General features: G+C 44.0%; 1 protein-coding gene across 2 annotated transcripts in view; it reads right to left on the minus strand.

The window, feature by feature from the left end:
* Positions 1-19,211, minus strand: part of WNT7B (Wnt family member 7B) — a 174,280-nt gene that overhangs the window by 138,949 nt on the left and 16,120 nt on the right. Inside the window, exon 1 of one of the 2 annotated variants that reach the window (XM_068278209.1) lies at positions 7,276-7,691. The exons of the other annotated variant lie outside the window; for it this stretch is intronic. Within the exon in view, the coding sequence (XP_068134310.1) occupies positions 7,276-7,358 (83 nt within the window). The 5' untranslated portion in view covers positions 7,359-7,691. Of the gene's footprint in view, positions 1-7,275; positions 7,692-19,211 lie in introns of those variants that run through there. 2 annotated transcript variants of the gene reach the window in all.

The raw sequence follows: 19,211 nt of genomic DNA on the forward strand, positions 1-19,211 counted from the left end.
CTTTTTACCATTAAAATTAAACAAATCTGATTGGCTGTTTTTGGCCCGCTCCCTTCAAAATTTAAACCCCAGTCTCCCAGTGACTGACTGTAGCAGATTTTAGGCCTCTGCCATTAAGAGTGCATGAATGGCAGCAATATAAATATTCCCCTTCAAAATTAAAAGGTGAATTTTGATTGGCTGCTGTAGGCTCCATCCACTTTTTTGAATATTAGTCCCAGTCACCCAGTGGCCAACTGTGTCACGTTTGAGAACCCTGCCAATAACAGAATGGCTGAAATCAATCTAACAAATCTGATTGGCTGTTTGTGGCTCCACCCCTTTAGTGAATTTGGACCCCAGTCCCCCAATTACTGACTGTATCAGGTTTAAGACCTCTGCCAGTAACAGTGTGAGAATGGTAGCAATGTGAATATTCCCCTTGAAAATCAATAGGTACATTTTGATTTCTCCACCCACATTTCTGAATATTCATCCCAGTCACCCAGTGGCCAATTGTGTAAAGTTTGGGAACCCTGCCATGTTAAAAATTTAGTTGTTGGCACCGCCCACTTTTTCTAACCTTGACATACAGTCACTCAATTATCAAGTTTATCAGCTTTGGGGTCCTTGGTATCAATACTTTGTATATTCCCATTAAAAAATAAACAAATCTGGCTGTTTGTGGCTCCACCCCCTTTCTGAATGTGGACCCCAGTCACCCAGTGACCAACTGTACCAGGTTTAAGACATCTGCTTTTAACAGTATAAGAGAATGGTAGCAGATGAAATATTCCCTTTGAAAATCAAAAGGTGAATTTTTATTGGCTGTTGTAGGCTCCACCCACCTTCCAAAATCTTAATCTCAGTCACCCATTGACCAACTGTGCAAAGTTTGAGAACCCTGCCATTAACGGTGTAAGAATGGCTGCAGTTTACATTTTCCCAGTAAAAGTTGTTTTGTCTCCGCCCACTTTTTGTAACCTTGACACACAGTCACTCAATGACCAAGTTTGTGAGCTTTCAGGTTCCTGGCATCAAAAATGTGTGAATGGAAGCAGTTTATCCACCAAGGAAATCTGATTGGCTGTTTGTGGCCCCGGCCCTTTAGTGAACTTGGACCCCAGTCACCCAATGTCCGACTGTAGCAAGTTTGAAGCCTCTGCCATTAAAAGTGTAAGAAATAGCAGCAGTTTAAATATTCCCCTTGAAAATCAATAGGTGAATTTTGATTGGCTGTTGTAGGCTCCACCCATTTTCTTGAATCTTAATCGCATTCACCCAGTGACCAAGTGTGCCAAGTTTGAGAACCCTGTGATTAACAGTCTAAGAATGGCTGCAGTTTACATTTTCCCATTTAAAATGAACGGCTGAAATTTGATTGGCTGTTTTATGCTCCGCCCACTTTTCCTGGATTTGTAACCTTGGTCACTAAGTGACCAACTGTGCCAAGTGTGGGGACTCTGGCTTGATTACTGGCAGAATGGCAGCCTTTTCCATTTTTTCCATTGACTTGAATGGGTGAAATCTGATTTGCTGTTTGTAGCTCCGCCCAGGTGTGCAGGGGGGACCCGAGACCCCCAGAACATATCATCCCTGGTAGTAAGGGATCTGTGTACCAAGTTTCGTTCAAATCGGTCAAGCCGTTTTCGCGTGATCGCGGCACATACACACACACACATACTTACATCCAATGTTATATATATAGATAATACAGCTCCGCAACGTCCCACTGTGAATAAGGAATGAGGCTGCATATCAATGACAGGCAGATAATTCTCAGGCAAAGTCTGATGACATGTATGCTACCAACTAGCAAATTCCAATGATATACCAATAATACCAAATAAAGGCAGTTCTGATTGACATACAATTCCAATGATAGGAAAATAATAGGAATGAAAAGGAGGTATCACTGACCTGCAGATATAACCAAAGATACAACCAAATTGCAATGACATGCAGGTAATACAAAACACACAGGCAGAGAGCAATGATAGCAAAAATCTAAGGGAAAGCTGGGCAAACAGGATCTCATATTGCCAGTCTATATAAAATTGGGTTCCATAACATTCAGTTGATAGAGGCAAATAGATATGTAGATAGCGACCAAATCACAGTCACTATAGCTGTTACAAATCTCGGCCACTTAAAGAGGAACGCCAGTGAAAATAATGTAATAAAAAAAAGTGCTGCATTTTTACAATAATTATGTATGAATGATTTAGTCAGTGTTTTTCCCATTGTAAAATCATTCCTATCCCCGATTTACATTCTGACATTAACCACATGGTGACATTTTTACTGCTGGCAGGTGATGTCACTGGAAGGATATGCTGCTTGCTCTTTTAGCAGTTGGAAACAGCTGTTATTTCCCACAATGTAATGAGGTTCACAGACAGGAAACTGTCAGGACCATGGTCCTGACATCACACTGTGGGAGGGGGTTCACCACAATATCAGCCATACAGAGGCCCCCTGACGATACGTTTGTGAAAAGGAATAGCTTTCTCATGGGAAAGGGCGTATCAGCTTCTGATTGGGATGAAGTTCAATTCTTGGTCACGGTTTCTCTTTAAACACAGTATAACGAGAAGTGAGCAGATCTGCAAGACCCAATCATAGTCACCGCCGGTTGTTAACAGTCAAGATCCAGACCATCGATGGAGCCTCTGAGTTCAGCACAAAGTCCAGTAATATGTACAACACAATGACAAGGTGCAAGCATACCTAGCGTCGGTAGTCCAACAATAAGAGTGGCAGCCGAATGGCAGTCATTCACCAGGTCTGCTGATCACAGGCTGAGCAACGCCGACGGGTTTTGCCAGTGAAGAACTGGCATCATCAGGGTAGCTAAGATGTCCTCTCTGTCCCATGCCATTCCCAGCATGCTCTGGTACCCAACCATGACTTCATAGTGCACGAAGCAGCGGGGGAGCATGCGGCGGGTTGCCTAGCAACAAGGTATGCCAGCCAGCGCCCACCACTGGTGCGAAACGGAGACAAACTTAAAATTTACACTAATTAACACAAATGCTCTGATAATTCACCTTGTTCAATGCTGGGTTTTTTATCATGCTTAAAATGGCTCCTTGTTTGCCCATTCTTTTCACTACATGTGCTGCAGAGCTGATAACAATCTGCACAGTCAGTGATGATATTAAAAGAGGGAGGAAATCGGCACAAATTTCAAAGAGAGGTCACTCAGCACACACCGCAGATAGTTAACTATCAGCACAGGCACAGAGTAACAGCGTATACTGTACATACTGGAGGTAACAGAGATCATCACACACTGCGGCTAGTTTATTATAAGTACAGGCACAGAGTAAGAGCTTATACTGTACACACTGGAGGTAGCAGAGATTAGCACACACTGCAGCTAGTTACCTATCAGCACAGGAACAGAGTAACAGCTTATACTGCACATACTGGGGGTAGCAGAGATCGGCACACGCTGCACCTAGTTTACTATCAGCATAGGCACAGAGTAACAGCTTATACTGTACATACTGAAGGTAGCAGAGATCAGCACACACACTGCAGGTAGTTCACTTTCAGTACAGGAACAGAGTAACAGCTTATTCTATACATACTGCTGGTAGCAGACATTAGCACACATGCAGCTAGTTTACCATCAGTACAGGTGCAGAGTAACAGCTTAAACTGTATATACTGGAGGTAGCAGAGATCAGCACACACTGCAGCTATATTATTATCAGTATAGGCACAGAGTAACAGCTTATACTATACATACTGGAGGTAACAGAGGTCAGCACACACTGCAGCTAGTTTACTATCAGTACAGGCACAGAGTAACAGCTTATACTGTACATACTGGAGGCAGCAGAGATCAGCACACACTGCAGCTAGTTTACTATCAGTGCATGCACAGAGCAACAGCTTATACTGTACATACTGGAGGCAGCAGAGATCAGCACACACTGCAGCTAGTTTACCATCAGTACAGGTGCAGAGTAACAGCTTATACTGCACATACTGGTGGTAGCAGACATTAGCACACATGCAGCTAGTTTACTATCAGTACAGGCACAGAGTAACAGCTTATACTATACATACTGCAGGTAGCAGAGATCAGCACACACTGCACCTAGTTTACTACCAGTACAGGCACAGAGTAACTGCTTATACTTTACATACTGGAGTAGCAAAGATCAGCACACTCTGCAGCTAGTTTACTATCAGTACAGGTGCAGAGTAACAGCTTATACTGTACAATACTCGAGGTAGCAGAGATCAGCACACACTGCAACTTTACTGCATTTTTTGTAATCCCAGGCCACCAGCTTGCTTGTGATGTCAGCACTGCACAGTGAACAGGAAAAGTTCTGATGATTTTCCAGGATGATGCACTCCTCCCAACATTTTAACATAAAAAAGCAACAAATTTAAGACACACCCCTGCAACACCTCGAATATGCCCCTGCCATACCCCTAGTCAAACATGTGGCAAGGAATTCAGAAGCAAAAGCATTGAACTGTAATGTAACTGATTAGGGACTAAATGCTCTAGTCCCTTTAAAGAGCTGAGTGCGGTGAGAAGGTGACAGATGTTGGTGCAGCTATTCAGAAACGGAAGAAATATAAAATGACCAGCAATTGCCCTCTGTCTGGATCTCCATGCGAGGACTTGCCTCATGGGGTGAGGAGGATCATGAGAAAGGTGAGGGATCCGCCCACAATGACATGGGAGGAGCTTGTTAATGATCTGAAGGCAGTTGAGACCACAGTCACCAAGAACATCATTGGTAACAGTAAAAATAAATAAAATAAATTGATAGATAAATAATGAGATAAATAGTTAAAGGAAAGGTCTGAGGTGATTAAAAAACAAAAATCTACTTACTTGGGGCTTCCTCCAGCCCCTTGCAGCCGTCCCGTGCCCTCGCCGCAGGTCCGCTCCCTGCCGGTGGCCCAGGTTTCCCTTCGGTGCAAGATGCCGCCTGCGCGAGCGACTCTTGGAGTCGAGCTGACATCATCCGGACTGTACAGTTCCCGATGATGTCAGTGCGACTCTGTGAGTCGCACGCTGAAGCGCAGTAGGCATCTTGCACCGAAGGGGACCCCGGGGAACGGAGCTGCGGCGAGGGCACAGGATGGCTACAAGGTGCTGGAGGAAGCCCCAGGTAAGTATATTTTTGATTTTTAATCACCTCGGACCTTCCCCTTTAAGAAGAGATAAATTATGAATTACATCTGATAAGGAGAGATATTAGGGTCCAAAATCAATTCAATTTTCCTCCTACATTATTCGATTTTCCTGCTTGATCGGCCATTCGATTTGATCAAATTATCAGATTGCGGGAGAATCCAGTATGTTCCATCCTGTTCGCTCAAAGAAAATTAGCCAATATCTGGTCACCAGGGGCGTAGCAATAGGGGTTGCAGCGGTAGCGACCGCATCGGGGCCCTTGGGCCAGAGGGGCCCCGAAGGGCCCACCCTCAACTACAGTATTAGCTCTCTATTGGTCCTGTGCTCATAATAATCATTTCTATAGATACTTTGAATAGTGGTAATCATTAATAAACTGCTCCCCATCCCCTTCTTGCACCTCTGACACTGTGGTTGCCATTGGCAGGTTTTGGTGCGCCGTATCAATTGTTATGTATAGAGTGCTTGGGGGGCCCCATTGTAAAACTTGCATCGGGGCCCACAGCTCCTTAGCTACGCCACTGCTGGTCACTCAACCAACATAAAGGAATCAGCTGCTGTTCACATGATTTTGATCGACACAGAATCGATGTTTGGTTTCAGAGCATGGAGGCACAACATCGTTTAGATCGGTTAGTGAAGGAGACTAGCATAGGATCTCGATTGCAGTGTGTGGGCCACTAATCGATAGACTTTCAATGAGCCACACTGTAATTGATCACCCAATAAAGTTAATCGCTTAATTGATCAGTGGAAAATCGAGTAATGCATGGATACCTTAAAGGTCAACTGTACTGAGAAGTATATGGTGGCTGCCATGTTTAATTCCTTTTAATCAATACCAGTTGCCTGGCAGCCCTGCTGAACCTCTGCCTCTAATTCTTTTAGCCATAGCCCCTGAACAAGCATGCAGCAGATCAGGTGTTTCCGACATTGTCAGATCTGATAAAATTATGCTTGTCTCTGGTGTTATTCAGACACTACTGCAGCCACTTAGATCAACAGGAGTGCCAGGCAACTAATATTGTTGAAACGAAAATAATGATGGCAGCCTCCATATTCTTCTCACTGCAGTTGTCCTTTAAAGGGAAGGTTCGGGGTGGCTCTTAAAAAAATAAAAATGCCCATCCACTTACCTGGGGCTTCCTCCAGCCGTGGGCAGCCAGGACGTGCCCTCGGCGCCGCTCTGCAGGCTCCCGGTCCCCTCCGGTGGCCGACCCGACCTGGCCAGGCCGGCTGCCAGGTCGGGCTCTTCTGCGTTTCAAAATGCGCCTCACGGGGGCGCGCTGACGTCATCGGACGTCCTCCGGGCTGTACTGCGCAGGCGCAGTAGTTCTGAGCCTGCGCAGTACAGCCCAGAGGACGTCCGATGACGTCAGCGTGCCCCCGTGAGGCGCATTTTGAAACGCAGAAGAGCCCGACCTGGCAGCCGGCCTGGCCAGGTCGGGTCGGCCACCGGAGGGGACCGGGAGCCTGCGGAGCGGCGCCGAGGGCACGTCCTGGCTGCCCACGGCTGGAGGAAGCCCCAGGTAAGTGGATGGGCATTTTTATTTTTTTAAGAGCCACCCTGAACCGTCTCTTTAAGTTTTAGAGATATCTCGAGCTCACTCCAATCTGAATTATCGCAAATTCTTTCTGTTTTAGGAAGGCAAATTTTTGTTTTTCTTAAGTTTTATCCTAGGAGATAATTTCCCATCTTATGTTTAAAATAACTTTTCAGCACTTTGCTGTTGAAAAAAGTATCAAAAAGTTGGTGAAAAAGTACTGCCAAAATTATTCAGAGTACTTTCTTGCCTGCTGCTGGCTTAAAGGGCATTTTATTGATAAGGTGTGAAAATGTCACTTAGGAGAAAAAAGAGAAATGAATAAGAGCCTAGGAAAGATCATCCTAATTACTGAGATACGTTTTATGAATCAATCCCAAGCATAGATAAAACACGAGACAAACAGATAAGGAGAGAAAAATGCATACACTGCGTCACCATAGTAACAGTGAGGATCGATACATTGTATCTGGGATCAGCTCTGTGCCTGTCTGTAGCACACGCCCCCCTCTGATCTTCCCTCTTTGCTCTACACCTGCGGAGGGGGGAAAGGAGTAACAGTGAGTGAAAGAGACTTACAGGTAACTGCCGCTGGTCAGGATGAGGAAAATCTGAGGATAATACACTGAAAGCAATACGCTCCGAGATGACAGAAGAATCATGACTGGCGTCCTCTCGCTGGGAAGGTCCTTTAAGTCCTGTTAAGGGCCCCCCCAAAAAGAAATCCTTCTCCCCCTCCCCAGCCGTGCAACCAGTCAGGTCTCCAGGCTCGCGGGCGACTCTTCACAGAAGTTGTATGAAGTTTTGGAAAGTTTTCCCTTTATAGCAGCGAGCGATGTCGCGGAGCGCCTGTCATGTCTCGGTGGTCTCCAGTCCAGGCGCAGCGAGCGGTGGTGATGGTTTAGGGGATTTGGATGGCAGTGAGCAGCACATCTCGTGTGTCTCTGTCTCTCTCTCTGGCTCTTTCTGTCTTTTTGGCTTTCAGAGCCTGCAGACTGCCATTGGCAGATTGATACTGCTGCAGTCCGCCTACTTGTTTTTTAGAGGATAAAAAGGGGGGGGGGGGGGGGGGGGGGGTGAGAGAATGTGACAATAGAGGGGGCAGAGATGCAGCTCCTGTATTCAGTGCTGGTGGCTGGGATGTTGCCATGCCCTGTGAATGTTACAGCAGCTGTCCCCCAGCTCAGTGTTTGGACTGGGCACAACTAACAAGTACACTACACTAAAGTAAGGACACCTTCCCAAAGCTTCCATCCCTCTGCCCCCTAACCCTCTCTGCCCCCCACTACCCCCAGGGCAGCTGTTGGGGGTCCGCAAGCCGCCAACTGGGCTTCAGGGTCCAGAGGTGATCTCAGGTTCCGGAGTCTAGTCCATGGAAGCTCCTTTGTCTCTGGTTTTGCCCAATGCCAGGATTTTGGCATGCTGCATTCAATTATTATAATCTATTTCTGTGGTCTTAGCTCTGGTCGGACGCACAGTGCGCGACGCCTCGCTGTACAACAGATGGAAACAATGCACAAACCCATGTTCCTTTATTTAAATTCGCATTTTCGGGATTGAAAAAACAACTTTTCTACATTTTAAAGAGAACATCTCACATAAGCAAACGTGGCGAGAATCCCGCCATAGCCAGACAATGACTGTAAGCTCCTGTGGTAAAACTAATGGTATTTAGTCACTTTTATGTTCCTTAAACAGTAAGGCCACAACCCTCCTGAGTGAAGCTTTCTGCACATGTCAGCTTTTCTGTGCATGCCAGCTTTTGAAGCATGAAGTGATCATTTCAGGTGATAATCTAGCATCAGTACAGGATTCCCCCTCACAATCCATTGAGGTACCCAACCAGTGATTTAGTTCCTGATGTTCATCACTCCACAAGGCAGAGGCAGCTTCTCAGCTTATCCGCAAAGTGATCATGGTAAACTGTCACCTGAAATTATCACATAAAAATCAGTTCTGGTAACTTGTATGCCCCATGTGTATACTTGGCCTCAACATAAAGCAATGCTCTATGCACAAGTTTATTTACACAAGTCTAGAGATAAACAGATCATTTGCAGAACAAAAGTGATATCTTTAAACACAATGGGATGCTTGCGAAAAGCTGCACATCAATGGGAGTACATTACAGTATGGGGGAAAAAGTGAATGTTAAACTCAACCCTTTGTACCTTTGGCTGATTCGTGAAATAGTACATGATATGCAAATAATATCCGTTTGCACGTAAATCAGGGCTGCTGTATCTCTATGCTCAGAAATATTGTTTAATTAAATTGTTAAAGCATATTACAAGCAAAGGAAAAAATGTATTCAAAGATTAATGATAATATTTGATGACATTCTGGAAATTCTTTGGTTAAAAAAAATGACACCTTATAGAAGAAAGCAACACGTCAGCAAGCAGATTTGATTTCCGATGACATTAGTGATCATTTCATTTAGTAAGGACAACTGTACAGACTCATTGCCAGCAGGATGTCCTTCTATGGAAAGGGAGGGTGGAGCCCTGTGTGGTAACTTCCTTAAAACAAAAATAGCAATTAGGCAACAGTGACCCCTGCAGGCGGTTCACACCTCGACACATTCTAGATTCTTGGTTCGAAATCATTACTAAAGAGTTGTTTTGGGCTGAGGAAAATATTTCTACAAAGTTGAAGAGTGGCAGTAAGTAGATCATATCCTAATGGAAATTTTTTAGCAGTGGGGTCCCACAAGGGTAATTTTGGGGTATTATCTACTCAAAGATGATATAAGATGATGCAGTACAAAAAGGGGACACCGAGAGCCCTCTAAGTGTAGTAAGTACTGGTATAGGGATGAAATGTGTACAGTAAGTAATCAATACTCACAAACCAGGGTTACCAATAGGCAACCACTGTAGGTGCAGGTGGGGAGATTCAACCTGTACCCACTCAGGATTAAGAAGAAGTCGCTCTCTGTAGATCAGAAGAAAAACAACCCTCCACCAAGAATGGACTCTGGCAGCGTATGGAGAAAAAACAGAGGCGACAAAAGAGTAAAAGGATCTAAAATAGTTAAACATGCTGAGGAGGCAGTGGTGGACTTGCCTCCTTTAAGTATACACATACACTGTGTAATTCAATATCATAGAAATGTATTGATCTACTCTAAGAAAAGTGCAACACGTTTCACAGGCATGACCCTGCTTCATCAGGCAATAAAAACACAGCAATCTGTCAAGATAACGCTAGGAGCCTCTGTGCATAAGATGATGCAGACTTACCAACACTAAAAAACTGTTTTTCCCCCAATTGTGAACAAAAAAAATTATTGAAAACTCACGCCTATCAATCAAGAAATTGACAATCTACCCTACACCATTCAATTTTCTGAATTTTTTTTACAGGAAATTCAATCAGATTTCTCCCTCTAAAACAAAATGTAAGCTTGCCATTTTTCTGTACAATTATTGTTTTTATTGAATTCAAAATCAGATTATTGTATTGTGTGCGGCTAACCTCAAGCAGGAGAGTGTCATATTACAAGATCTAGACCGCATGGCCATATGGGCAGACAGATTAAATATTATGTAGATAAATGGAAGGTCATGCACCTTGGACATGCCAATGGTAGAGCAACATATACAATACATGGCTTACAGATGGGAACAACAGATTTGGAGGAGGACTTGGGAATACTGGTTGATAACTAGTTAAACAGCCATATTCAATGTCAAGCAGTAGCAGCTAAAGCAAATACAATTCTGAGACGCATAAAACGGGAAATACAATCTTGAGATGCTAGTATAATACACTTCTTTATAAATCACTTGCTAGAATATGGGATACAGTTTTGGGGACCACACTATAGGAAGGACATTAACATACTAGAACAGGTACAAAGATGGCAAGTAAATTAGTCAGAGAGATCAAAGGTTTTGCCTATCAAGAAAGGTTGGACAAACTGGGTTTGTTTAGCTTAAAGTGTACACATGTAAGCTGACATGTGACATGAGTAGATAAACATGTGTATGTAGTGTTCAAAACATATTAATAACTAGGCTGTTTTTCTTGTTTTATTTTGCTGCTTGAAAGAGTTAATTTTCAGGCATGGAAGTGACAGCTTCTGTCTTGTCAGTAGCTTGTCAGGAATATGGTAAACATCACTATTAAGCAAATTAAAGCCATACAAGTTTTCCTGGCAAAATTCAACTTGTGAGGGCAGGGGAGAGATAGAAAAAAGTCAACAGTTCATGTATTTTAACTCTGGGACACTTAAAAGGCTGCCATTGAACAGAGACAATTAAACATTCAACCTACTTTGTAGATGTTTAAATATAAAATAAAACCATGGGGTAACTAAAAAAGTAATTTTTAGGAGTAGGAGGATAAATACTATTGCTTATCTCAGTCATCAGCTTATTTTCACCTCAGGTTCACTTTAGAAAAGATGGCTAAGGGTTGACCTGATGAACACGTATAAATACATCAGAGGGCAATACAAAAGCTTGGCAGATGAGCTTTTTGTCCCTAGGCTTGTACAAAGGACAAGGGGCTCTATTCACAAAGCGTCACCACACTCGGTAAAGCAAAAAACAACTGGTTTTACCAAACATTTTGTGAAATGTCAATTCACAAAGGCTGTTACTGCATGGGAAACTAAAATTACTGACCAGTGAGGTAAATTACCGAATTATGAGGTAAATTATCAAGTTATGAGGTAAATTACCGAATTATGAGATAAATGCCTTACAAATATGAATTCACAAGGGATAACGCATGTAGAAAAGCAAGTGAGATGTTCGCTATCTCCAGCCTGGAGTTGTCAGTAACAAACAGCCATTTGTAAGGTTACAGAAGGGTGTTAAGAAGCAGAGAGAAGGGAAAAGCATTCAGTAAAGTAAGACAGTTATTGAAAACTTTTTTTTCTAATTTCATGTATGTCATAGATCACAAATCCACAATAGTATTGTGTAGTACAGTAAAACCGTGGATTGAGAGTAACTTGGTTTAAAGGGGACCAGAGACGAAGCACCCTTGTGTATTTTACCATATTTATCAGTAAGAACATTAGAGAAAACACCATGTTCTCTGTTTCATCCTCACTGCTAAAAGTGTCTGTTATCAGCTGTGATAAGAATCTCGGACTGAGCATTCAGTCTGGCTTTGCAGGGAATAATTATAGCTGAGTCATTATAGCAGAGCCACAAGGGGGCAGGCTTGGGCTTGAAAAGACACCAGACAAGACAGACTCAGCTATAATCTTTCCATAGGAAAGCTAGACTGAGTGCTCAGTCGGGGATTCTTATCAGAGGTGATAACAGTTAGATTAAACAGAGAACAATGAAACAAAGAGCAGATTAGGTGTTTACTGTCATGTTCCCACTGATTTATAAGGTAAAATACAAGAGGGTGCTTTATCTCTGGTTCTCTTTAAGAGCGATTTGCAAGACAAGCAAGAAACTTTATAAAATGTTGACTTGATAACAGAGTACCCAGCAAGCTCATGATGAACCAGAATTCCTAGGAGGATGTAAGGGGCTACAATGGACCAAAAAGCCCCCTTACTAAAATGTTATGGATTGGAAAATAAAAGTTTGCTTTCTTAAAACAGAAAGTATTTGCAATAATTCAGGTTGGAGTGAGCTCCGAGATGTCTCCAATTGTATCACTGCTGAAATATGCAAATTACTCCTTGTTGTCCTTGTAAGCTAAACACTTTGAACAGTATAGTACTTTGTATTAACTATTTTTCTATAAATGTTTTTGGATTTTGGAATAAATCATCTGAATTTCCAAAACTACTTAAAGGAATACTTAAGGCAAAAAAAAAAAAAGATATTTACTCACCCGGGGCATCCCTCAGCCCCCTGAAGCTGGATGGTGCCCTCGCAGCCCCGCTCCGATCGTCCTGTCCCCGCCGGCGGCAACTTCCAGGTTCGGCGACAGCCGCCGACAGGCTGGGAACGCGGCTGATTTTCCGCGTTCCCAGCCGCTATATCACCCTCTATGCTGCTATAGCGTATATATATATATACGCTATAGCATCCAGCTTCAGGGGGCTGAGGGATGCCCGGGTGAGTAAATATCTTTTTTTTTTTTTGCCTTAAGTATTCCTTTAACCCAAACTGGACTTACATACGCATCCAATGTGAGCCTTCCTCACTCAATAAGGATGTACAGGCTCGCCCTGTCAGTCTTTGGCAGGTGCACTTTGCCCGCCACTCGTTCATATCGGTATGAAATTCACCATGAGGTGAAAATCTTTGTGAAATGTCATGAAGGTTTGTGATCATTTAGCAAACTATTACTGCATGGGTAAATGTCTTAGTGAATACTAAAAAAAAATCTTACTGCATGAGGTAATTTACCTTACAATAATTTTTGTCCCGAACAGGTCTTAGTCAATTGAGCCCAAGGGGGGGGGGGCATGATGTGTGTATGGAGGAAAGGAGATTTACTTCCTGTGTAGGAAGGTGTATTTCACAGTAAGAGTGGTTAAGATATGGTATATCTCACCACAGTAAGTAGTTTAGGGAATACTATTTCTGTGTTTCCTGAAAACTCTTGTTATATATTTTTCACTCAGCACTTTACTGGCATACATGCAAAAAAGGCACCAGGGATAGCTGCTGGTAAAATATTGATAAGATTACCAGTATTCTACCATTGCAAGTGGAATACAGAAAGAGACACGAGAGCCCAATATAGTGTAGTATGTACTGGTGATATGGGCGGGACAAAGTAAGTATATGATACTAATACTCACAAACCAGGGTTACCCTCCAGACAACCACTGTATAGGCAGGTGGGGAGATTAGACCTTTCCCCACTCAGGATTAAGAAGTCGCTCTCTGTAGATCGGACAAAAGGGGGGCAACACCCCTCCGCCAAGAGTGGACTCAGGAGTCAGGACATGTAAAGGCAAAGAGAGGCGCCAAAAGGATTAAAGTCGATAAAAAATGTTAAAATTGTGGGAGGCCGAGGTGGATCTCCCTCCTCCAAGTAGACACAACAAACTGTTGATAGAGTTCAACCAAATATTTATTCACGTACTCCAGAAAGTGCAACGAGTTTCGCAGGTATATCCCGCTTCCTCAGGCTATGAACGGAGCATAAAACTCATGTCGGTCTAGTACTAAGCAAAGTGACTCTGTCTACCATTCTACCATTGGTAGGTGGGTAATACAATAGTAGAATATCTGTAATTCTTACTGACATGTTACTAATGCTAAACCTAACCTTATTCTCACATAAATCTTCCTTCTATTGGTGCCTAATCCTAACCTAACACTCCCCGCCCATAGTGACGCTATTCTCTCTCGTCTGACCCTTAGCCCCTCCTCCTCCCCACATTCATGGCAATACATTATGGTGCACCATAGAATCATTGCTTACATTTGCTGACAGGACAGAGAATTGGGTTTTATGTTAATTGTTGCTTTTGCATTTACCAAAAAGATGTTCTCACTGCCGGGAACCCCAACTGCACATAACCGTTAACAAGCTTCTTAGCAGCCCCACTATGTTCTGATATGACCCAGGTAAGATGGTTTCAGATGTTTGCCACCAGATAGTAGAGACTTCTTAAAGAATCATGTCCAATCTGGTTTTGGGATCAAAATCTTTCCTCTTCCTGATTTACATTCTGAAGTTTATCACATGGTGGAAACATCTTCAGTTCTGCCAGGTGATCTGCATGGAATGTTTTTTACTGAGAGTTCTATACACAGAGAGTTACTATTTGCTTGGCAGTTGGAAAAAGCTGTTACTTCCCGCAAACTGTCAGGACCATGGTCATGACATCACACTGTGGGAGGGGTTTCACCGCAATATCAGCCATATAGAACACCCTCCACGGCCCCGATGATCTATTCGAGAAAAGATAAAGATTTGTAATGGGAAAGGGGGCATCAGCTACTGATTGGGATGAAGTTCAATTCTTGGTTTAAAGAGAAACCATAATCAAGAATTAGCTGATATCCCCTTTCCCAGGAGAAATCTTTTCCTTTTCTCAAACCGATCATCAGGGGGGTCTGTATGGTTAATATTGTAGTGAGACCTCTCCCACAGTGTGATGTCAGGACCATGGTTCTGACAGTTTCCTTTCCGTGAACCTCATTGCATTGTGGGAAATAGCAGCTGTTTACAGCTGTTTCCAACTGCCAAAAAAAGCATGCAGCCTCTCCTTCCAGTGACATCACCTGCCAGCAGTAAAACTGTCACCATGTGATAAATGTCAGAATGTAAATCAGGGAGAGGAAAGATTTTACAATGGGTAAACACTGACTAAATCATTGATACATCATTATTGTAAAAATGCAGCACTTTTTTTAATTACATTATTTTCACTGGAGTTCCTCTTTAAAGTTCCTCTTTAAGATATCCTATCCAGAATTGCCGGATCGCTTCCTGCCTCCACCCTTCTCCAGTCTTAGTAATGGCGGAGATTCCCTTTAAGAGCGCCAAGAATGATTGGAGAGGTTGAGCCACTTGTGCAAGACGGCAAACAATGCAAGGAATGACAAATATTAAAGCACTTGAAGCACCTTGCAAGGGATGGGTGACACGGCTTCATGCGTTCTCATCTTTCTGACATTAAGTAATACCGCTGCAGATGGGACATTAACCCTGCGCGGCTCCAATGGAAGCCTTTAGCAGAAGATTTTGTGCTGATTTTGGGTCACCAATGAGGTTATCCCCGAATCTGATGCATACCTCCCAACTTTTTGAGATGAGAAAAGGGGACACTTAAGCCACGCCCCTGCCACACCCCTGGCCACACCCTCACCACGCATCTAGTCACGCATACCATAAAGATTTCATAAGAAAAAATGTTGTTTTATAATTCAAACCACATTGGTCTTTTTTATCCTGGTTCATTTTACTTCATAGTAACATTTTAAAATTAGTATTATATCAATTTAAAGGTTGGGAATAAAGTTTAGAGTCAATCAAACACATTTTTAGTATAGAAATATATATATTTACATAGAAAGAGGGACAAAGTCCTGAAAGAGGGACAAATTAGGGTGAAAGAGGGACAGAGGGACAGGGCTCCCAAAGAGTGACTGTCCCTCCGAAAAAGGGACAGTTGGGAGCTATGGCTGATGCCTTGAAGCGATCTATTGATCATCAGCTGTATTTGACTGCTGCTCTGCTTTCCACAGCTTTCTGATCGGCAATCTTTCAGCAAGGACAGAATATTAAATGAAATGGAGGAGTGGCATACTATCCACTTCCTGTTCTCTGAGTCATGTGATGTGGAGTAGCCAATGCGTGAAGGTGGAAACGCCTACACCGCATGGAAAATTGTTACAGAGGCGGACCATCTACGCGGGGAAGCGAATTTCGCCTGTAATGGAAACGGGCCCATTGAAATACATTACTATGCGAATTTGCATGCAGATAATGCATGCAAATTCGCCATAGTGGAAACGGGCCCTTTTTGAACGGAGATTCTGCCTTTTGGCTACAGTTTACATGCATGGAGGTAGATTCACATAGATTTTCTCTTTAGTTTGGTATAGTTTTCTGCCTCTCAGGTCTGAACCCACTAGAGCAGGGGCGTAACAATAGACCCTGCAAAGGATGCAGCCGCAGGGGGGCCCAGAAGACATAGGGGCCCTGTCCTAATAGACAGACAACTAAGGCCACAGAGAAAAAACGTTCTGCTTTCTCCTAGGCTCGGATTTACCTTGCAGGAGCCTTTAGGCACAGATATCCTGGCACATAGACTCCGCCCTCCATGAAACTACAAGTCTCCACCGAACTGCACCGCCGGTGTACTGGCTGTCCCAGTTGTCACTTCTCCCTCAAAGGTACCTACAGCTTCCCCCTATTATTGAGCATACTTCTAGCTACCTAATACTGAGGCCTCAATTCACGGAGCATTATCAGATGTTTATCAAACACTTTATCAAACGTTTGATAATTTACCTCATGGGTAAAATCTTATTTTAAATTCACTAAGGTGTTATAGATTTATCGAATGTTTTACCGATAAAACGTTCAACAAATATATAACACCTTAGTGAATTCAAAATGAGATTTTACCCATGAGGTAAATTATCAAACGTTTGATAAAGTGTTTGATAAACGTTTGATAATGCTCTGTGAATTGAGGCCCAAGTAGCTAGAGGTGCCCCCAAGTATTAGGTAGTTAGAGGAACCTCAGTATTAAGTAGCTAGTGGTGGTCCCTGACTAGAGGGAGATTTCATCAGTGGAAGGCCGAGAGCAGGGTGAGTACTGAGGCACATTTTCTGCATGTGATTGGTGGAGCTGCGGGAGGGCTGGGACATTTAATCATACTCTCCTACAGGCTACAGGAAGGTGGGGATTTAGGGGTTGTGGCCAGCAGGACATGAAGCTCCTCCTCTGCTTGTAATTGGTGGATTTGAGGAGGGGGGTGGAGGTGGTGGACTGGGACATTTGATCATTTCCTGTAGGGGGTGGGTATTTAGGGGTTGGGGTCATCAGGACATGAAACCCCTCCTCTCCCTGTGATTGGTGGAGTTGGGGGGGGGGGGGGAAGCGGGCTGGAACATTTGACCATTAGTGGGTATTTAGGGGCTGGGGTTGGCAGGACATGGAACCCCTCCTCTGTCTGTGATTGGTGGAATTGAGGAAGGGGGTTTGGCAGGCTGGGACATTTGATCATTTCCTGTAGGAGTGTTGGGTATTTAGGGATTGGGGTCGGCAGGACATGAAGTCCCTCCCCTGCCCCGTGGCTGGTGGAGTTAGAGGGGGGGGAGGGGCTGAATAGAGCATTTGATCATTTTCTGTAGGGAGTTGGGTATTTAGGGGTTGGGGTCGGCAGGACATGAAGCCCCTCCCCTGCCCTGTGATTGGTGGAGTTAAAAGGGGGGGGGGGGCTGGATGGAGCATTTGATCATTTCCTGTAGGGAGTTGGGTATTTAGGGGTTGGGGTCAGCAGGACATGAAGCCCCTCCTCTGCCTGTGATTGGTGGATTTGGGGGTTTGGGACGACCACTGAAGTTGTTAGAACTGAACTTAGATCACCCCTCCCCAGGCAGCTATGTGAGAACTTCCTGCAGCTTCTATCAGAGGTGGCCTCAGTGCAGCTCCTCCATATTCTCCACATTCCTCTCATCTCTCCACACGTGGCCAAATACCTGAAGGTTTATGTAGAGAAAAAGGAAGAGAAGTCGTCCAATTCCTCATTACTGGTTATACAAGAAGTCATTCCTCATAGTTCACAGTCCAGCCAGGTGAAGCCAGGTCACACTTCTTCTCTCACGCTTCTCTCATTCCTCTCATGCTTTTCTTATTCCTCTCACTCTTCTCTCATTCTTCTCACGCTTCTCTGATTTCTCTCCTGCTTCTCTCTCACTTCCCCCGCTTCTCTCATTCCTCTCCCGCTTCTCTCCCACTTCTCTCATTCCTCTCCCGCTTCTCTCATTCTTCTCACGCTTCTCTCATTCCTCTCCCGTTTCTCTCATTCCTCTCCCGCTTCTTTCCCACTTCTCTCATTCCTCTCCCGCTTCTCTCATTCCTCTCCCGCTTCTCTCATTCCTCTCCTGCTTCTCTCACACTTCTCCCGCTTCTCTCATTCCTCTCAAACTTCTCTCCCGCTTCTCCCGCTTCTCTCATTCCTCTCCCACTTCTCTCATTCCTCTCCCATTTCTCTCGTTCCTCTCCCACTTCTCTCATTCCTCTCCCATTTCTCTCATTCCTCTCACACTTCTCTCCCACTTCTCCTGCTTCTCTCATTCCTCTCACGCTTCTCTCACACTTCTCCCGCTTCTCTCATTCCTCTCACACTTCTCTCATACTTCTCTCATTCCTCTCACGCTTCTCTCCCACTTCTCCCGCTTTTCTCAATCCTCTCACGCTTCTCTCCCGCTTCTCTCATTCCTCTCAAGCTTTTCTCCCGCTTCTCTCATTCCTCTCCCACTTCTCTCATACTTCTCTCATTCTTCTCACGCTTCTCTCCCACTTCTCCCGCTTCTCTCATTCCTCTCACGCTTCTCTCCCACTTCTCCCGCTTCTCTCCGACTTCTCCTGCTTCTCTCATTCCTCTCAAGCTTCTCAAAGGCCAGACACTCACTAAAAAAGATTTCTAAGCGCTAGTGATTTGAAAAAGCTCTTGCTAATGCAATGCTATGGGGGATTGTTATAACATCACATTGCTCCAGTGGGATCACTCCCATAGCATTACATTAGCAAGATTTTAAATCACAAAGCGCTCAGAAAATCGCTCCTAGTGGGTTTCTGGCCTAAAGGTGGCCATTAACGGTCCAATTTCCAGCAAAAAGTCGTTGAAGCGATAAGATACTTCTGATCGGATGTGATCCTATTGATTGTAACCTCCGTTGATTGGCATAATCGATTACTCAGGGGAGGACTGGCCAGGGGGGAAGGGGGGAAATTTCCCCCCAGGCTGCCTCTCATTTAATGATTTAGGGCTGGTACAGTGCCTGGTACATGTTTTTGTGTAAGGCAATGTGAACCACTAGGCTGGCCGAGGGAAATCAATGCCTAATTACAGAGTAATGGGTTAGCAAGTTGGTAAATATAAACAGCATGATGC

This window comes from Hyperolius riggenbachi, chromosome 3 (assembly GCF_040937935.1).
Source record: "Hyperolius riggenbachi isolate aHypRig1 chromosome 3, aHypRig1.pri, whole genome shotgun sequence".
Classification (NCBI taxonomy): Eukaryota; Metazoa; Chordata; class Amphibia; order Anura; family Hyperoliidae; genus Hyperolius; species Hyperolius riggenbachi.